This window comes from Vanessa tameamea, chromosome 8, assembly GCF_037043105.1.
Source record: "Vanessa tameamea isolate UH-Manoa-2023 chromosome 8, ilVanTame1 primary haplotype, whole genome shotgun sequence".
Taxonomy (NCBI): Eukaryota; Metazoa; Arthropoda; class Insecta; order Lepidoptera; family Nymphalidae; genus Vanessa; species Vanessa tameamea.
This window is the reverse complement of record NC_087316.1, coordinates 11,426,647-11,432,745: the sequence shown is the minus strand read 5'-3', so window position 1 is coordinate 11,432,745 and position 6,099 is coordinate 11,426,647. Positions and strand designations below refer to the sequence as shown.

General features: G+C 29.9%; 2 protein-coding genes across 2 annotated transcripts; one reads left to right on the top strand and one right to left on the bottom strand.

The window, feature by feature from the left end:
- Nucleotides 1-4,263, top strand: LOC113404683 (23 kDa integral membrane protein-like). The gene is made up of 5 exons (XM_026645643.2): nt 1-299; nt 1,999-2,199; nt 2,447-2,608; nt 3,210-3,467; nt 4,007-4,263. The coding sequence occupies exons 1-5, from the start codon at nt 195-197 to the stop codon at nt 4,199-4,201; spliced, it is 921 nt and encodes a 306-aa protein (XP_026501428.1). The 5' UTR covers nt 1-194; the 3' UTR covers nt 4,202-4,263.
- A 155-nt stretch (nt 4,264-4,418) lies between these two features.
- On the bottom strand, nt 4,419-5,866 carry LOC113404709 (alpha-ketoglutarate-dependent dioxygenase alkB homolog 4). Its single transcript, XM_026645678.2, has 2 exons — nt 4,950-5,866; nt 4,419-4,770 (listed from the first exon to the last, which is right to left on the bottom strand). Exons 1-2 carry the CDS (start codon nt 5,699-5,701, stop codon nt 4,527-4,529), a joined length of 996 nt encoding a protein of 331 aa, XP_026501463.1. The 5' UTR covers nt 5,702-5,866; the 3' UTR covers nt 4,419-4,526.
- Nucleotides 5,867-6,099: the final 233 nt, after the last annotated feature.

The window sequence follows — 6,099 nt, the reverse complement described above, 5'->3', positions numbered from 1 at the left end:
AAATATATAACTGATTTATATTTCCCGTCAACGATTTTTGATAAAAGTGTATGATAATCGTTTCGTTGAATTTTTAATCTTTGGCCGAATATCCATAAAAGCGTTATCAGCATCTATCAAGATACGAGGCTCGATAACTTATTTGTGGTTTCAGTGCAAACAGTACGGCGGAGTGTGCTGATTTAAAGTTAATAATGGAAATTCAAAATACACAGAAAATGAAGTTTACCAAGACTGAAACTGAGTACAACATGAAGTCTATAAGATTTCTGTTGTTGACGATTACTACTATGTTTATTGTAAGTATTTTAATAATAAGGTATATAATTATATAAAGTTATCATATCATTGTGTAATATTTAAATAAGAGGTATTCATTGTAAAGTAGCAAGTTACGAATTACGATACACTACCTACAGGCTGCATACTATTATAATATTGAGCGAGTTGATTTAATATATCCTAGAAAAAGCGAGGGCGTTCAGAGAATGTTATGAAATTAACGAAAAAAAGAGCTTAATAAACATAAACTTAATAAATTGGAAACAAATACAAAACTACGAATTTTTAAATAGTGCTAAGTTGCGTCAATAAAAATTGTTATTTACATTGACAACCTTATAATCTTTAATAATAAATAATTTTTCCTTTTTCTTTGGACTTTTGTATGCCTTTTATAGATACTCATATTAATTACTAAACTTATTCTGAACATAGAAACTATATTTATATGTTATGGAACAAGAGATACGTATTTATGAAGTGTTTTTACCTACTTTACCTATCAATAACATATGATTCTAAGAACATAGAGGGCAATTACCCGTACCTGTTCCGGTTATTTATGATTTTCTATTTTGTACTGAGTTCTATTACACGTTTAACCATATTTTTTTATATAGAAAAGAATTTAGATATATCAATAATACCATAGTGTGAATATTAAATGATATACCTAGAATTAAATCAATCTACTCCCAGACTTTCCTGCATCAAACTCATAATTCCCACATTACTATATAAAAAAATATTCTACGATGTATAAATTACATTCAATATTTTGGCTGGTTTATTTATAATAATAGAAAAGCATCTTATTATTTATCGAATATGATTTTATCTAGTAATCCATTTCATAAAGTATTTTAAAAAATGACAATGTAAATAGCATTCATAGATAAGTAAGTATTTTAATGATGAATCCAATTTTTTTTATTTGTCAAATTAATAATCAAAGGATGAATCAATAAATGTTATCAGCCATTGGAATATGAATAATTCGCTTGTCATTTACCTTAATTTTACTTGTATGTCACGTTTTATTTTAAATATACCATTATACTTTTATTACTGTTTATTTTATTTAGATACAGTTTAATTATGTTACCAAAATATGGCTTCGACTTTTCGGAAATATATGCGAGTTTCCTTAGAGCATAAATTATAAGTAAGAAGTAACTAACTAAGTATAAGTAACTTGTAAATACGTTACAAGTTTTAGAAATTAATTTATTCGTTTCTTTGTCTGATATAACATTACAATATTTAAAAAAAAACCGCTTTATTTATATAATGTATATCTATATGTGATGTTATTATTCTTATATCACAATTGTTACAAAATTATTTTATTGTTATTATTGTAAAAAAATATAGAACAATACATTGGTCAATCATACGCAACGTAATAAACATTTCTTAACAATATTGTTCTGTATACTGCTTTTAGTATAAAAAAAGTAAAAAAATCGAGTTCTCTCACGACAATAAGGTTAGGTCTTGATTCTTCGAATTTATTTCAAATAATGCCATGGAAAGTTATGAAAATCGTTAGTTAGGTTTCGATTTATTTCCATAATATTATGATACATTAAATAATACCATAAAATTATGAATGATGTTGTAAGAATATTTTTAGAATCTAAAGAATATTTAAGTATTTAGTTATATATAGGCCATGGAATAAATATTATGTATAAATTATAATTTAACTTTCAGATAATAGCAGGTTTAATGATCGTCCTGGGATTCTCCGTGTATTCCCACTATCACACATTCTCGTTCTTCTACGAGAGCGCCAAAACGGGCCGGTTCTTCACGCCCTCTATTCTCAGCATTATTATGGGCATGTTCCTTCTTATCGTCACTCTATTTGGATTCTTTGGTAGTTTAAAACAAAGCACGTGTTTGGTCAACCTGGTATGTTATATTATAACTTTTTTATATGAACTGTACTTTGAGTCTTACTTAGACGATTTTACGATTTATTAAATACTGCTCATTTACTCAGTTTTTTAATAATTATCTTATAAAAACGTCGAAGGAATAACAGTTGCAAATGAAATTTTTCACAAACATAAAACAATAATTCAGTCGGTTGCCGATTGAGACGAATCCATTTGTTGGCTAAAACAAAATCAATAATTCATTATTTCTTGTATTTCAGTATGCATTCATTTTGGCACTGATGTTAATAGGAAAATTGGTTGTTGTGATACTTGCATTTACGTTAGACACACAGTCACTGAGAAATTACATTTATGTACCAGTAACAAAATATGCCGCCGATCCAGAAATTGCAATGGAGATTGACCGTTTACAAGTTTGCGTAAGTAACATATTATCTAAAAGTTTTCCTATAAGTATACCTAATTGGTATATTCAAAAACAAAATAAAAAAAAACTACCAAAATTATTGCAGTGTACCAGTTTAAAGGATGAGTAAGCCAGTGTTTATATGTTGTTGTTGTTAAATACCATAGCATGTGGCGTATTGGTGGTTTCAATAGTGGTTTGCGTTTGTTGGAGGGCCAACGCCTTTTGGCAAAGACGATCAGGCGGTCAATTTATTTCACCGCCTATCTATTTCATAAACCTTAAAAATGTACCTATTAAGTACTTACATTCTAATCGAGGGTCAAGAGCGATAGGGTGAGTCAAATGCAAACTGGTGTAAATGGTTACCATCCCAACAATAATTTAAGTACACGTTGTTCAGATCTAAATGGTGGATATAAGAGATACAAAACAACTTACTGATGATACAAAACAATTTAACTTCTGACTTCTTAAAGGTCATTGTCATTTCATAGTTTCTGTTCATTCTACAGCTCATTAGTCAGATTGTTTGACATTGCCTTATTCCTATATTAAATTATATCCAAAGAAAGCTCCTATTCATCAATTACATGTATTCAAATTCTCATCAGCTCAACTGCTGCGGAAGCAATTCCTACTTGGATTACGTCGGAATGGAATTCTCATCTAACCAAACAACAGTGGTCGTGTCTACTCATGTCAATGGTGACCAAGTGGTAGTTAAGGTACCTGAGACCTGTTGTATCACAAGAGGAGATGAATTCTGTACAACTATGAGGGCTAACAGCTGCAAAGCCGCGCTGGTCAATTTGTTCGTGCAGAACTCTAGTGTGATTGGCGTTTTGGGTGTATCTGTTATGTTTATACAGGTAAAATCATAAATACATTATTCTTAATTTTATTAGGAATGTAAAAATTAGCAAAAGTTATTCAAATTGTCTATGGCTAAATCTACTTGTCTTTGGTTAGTTCGAGTTTGAGTATCTATAATATTTGACAACATGCCAGAAGGCTGTTAGAGTAGGGTCAATGCCAGAAGACTCTGTAATACTCAGTATATAGTTTAGTTAGTAGTTAAAAACACAATGACTATAGTGATAATAATACAAGTTGAAAACAATTTCAAAGATAAACTTTGAAGTTGTCGCATCTCATGACTTAAAACTTACTTTTTGAGAATACTTTCTTATGTAGTAGTATTAGCTTCATTAGAATTGGATTCACTAGCACATAAATGTAGCAATTCCTCGCACTCTTCCACATGTATTATTTTACAATTTTTTTTATACTTGTACTTTAAAACTGATCGATAGAATTTTATCAAAAATGTAGTTTACTCAAACTGACAAAATTGATATATAACTCTAAACAAATTACATGAAATAATTAATATTATTCTTAATTTCAGTTATTGGGTGTTATATTTGCGATCCTTTTAGCAAGATGCATCCGGAAGATGAAAAGTGAAAAGACACTACAAACTTGGAAAATTAAGGAGCAAATGATTTTGGCGCGGCAAGAGAACGAACAAAGTACACACCGCACAGAGGACAATATAGGAGATAGTGTTTATATCGCACATCATGAGTGTAGTACAGCTTAAATGAAGACTTACTTTATTCGTTTTAATATATTGTTTAGCTGTATTTTATCATAGATTTTATAATAAAATATGTATTTTTCATCATTTTGACATAAATAATAATATATTATTCTTTTTTTTTTTATATAAGTTTTGTTTTATAGCAAAGGTTGCACTGTGTTCATAGTATGTAACACATTTTTATAGTGTTGATTATATAATGTGAAATAAAAGATGATTGTTTCAAGACACAATACAATTTAATTTAGATAAGTTGTATAATACATGTAAATTGATTTAAATAATTGCATCTGGGGCAAGTTTACTAAGAGAAACTGTATGTATATTAAATACTTAACTTATTTATAGCTATATCTTGCAAACAGTTTTTATATCTTTCCTGGTGATCCCAAAAATTTTTTGCTTTATTTCTGATTACATGACCAATAACATTATGAGTTCCATTGTTCATGTATGGTGGAGTGAACTCTCGGTAAGCTAAGCACACTCTCCTTGTTTTAATGTCTTCTCTTAAAACAGCATGTTCCCAGTGATATCTTGATTCCCCATAAATGATTAGAAGTGATCTCCTGTAAATATATCATTTAAATTATAAAGAGTTCTGAATTGGTATATCAACATTATGCAATAGCAATTTTCTTATTTATATAATCTTAATTGTATAATTAAACTGGTTAAGCAATGAAAGCTAGGGCCTATAAACGAGATAATTATTATCTAAATCAAAAATTTGCTAAACTTAACTTACCGTATCATGGGTATTCTTATTATCACATCATTGTCTTTTAGTGGCTTACAAACTTCTAACATACTTGTTCCTTTATCTATAAATTCTAAATTAATACTGCCATCGGTTTGAACTACAGGTGGATAGCTTTCCGCACAAAGCAGATTATATTTCTTTTTATCTCCTTTAAAAGGTGTCATAGTGAGGACAGAATCAGATAAGACATTTACTGTGACAATTCTCTCACCCCATATCCAACAGTCATCTATATGAGGATCGATGGACGCACCTTTATTAGGATCATATTCTAAGGCACATTGCTCAATCACTTCATAACCTTTAAGTAAGGCGACATTATTAAATCTATCTTGTAAATATTTGGAAAATTTAGGAAATCCATCAAAATTACCAGCTACAATCTTTTGCTTTTTAAAATTAGTCTTTGGCCCGAAGTTTTGCTTACGCCGCCCGCTCTGCGAAATATCCCAAGGAACTTCATCGATGTTTTTTATAAGCTGATCTTCTTCGGCTTTTGATATAAAGTCCAGCTTTATATAAACGCCCGGATATTCTATCGATTTACCTTCATGATTTGGATGTTGTTTGTACAGGTCTATATCCCAGCCGCTCCACGCTTTATCACACAGCGGACAGTATACATAGCTCTTTCCTTTATCAAGAGGTTTTGTGTTTTTAAGACCATCTGCGCCGTAATACGTTTCACAAACAAGGCACGTTCTGCAGCCCTTACATCCACAGGGTCGTAGTTTCATTTTGAACTTTTGTTATTTCACAATATTTTGATATTTCTTGTACTAATCAGCTACGTGGTCTTTACGTTCTAAGTGATGACTACAAAAAAACATTATTGATTATTTTTCGACTGACACTAAAAGTAAATTTCTAACCACGAAATAGCAAGTGACATTGACAGCTAAGTTCGTATACATGTGTCATATATATATTAGTGACTATAAAAATAAAACCGAAAACCGATATTACATGAAATATTTCAAATATTTTCTGGTAAGCTAGATAGTAATTTTGGTAGAGAGTTCCGAATATATTAGGAAAAACTACGTCGATTCATAACTAAAACTAAACTAAACTATTTTGTTAAAAATCAAACTTGATTACAAGCATTCTTACATTACAGAAGTCACAACTTTAT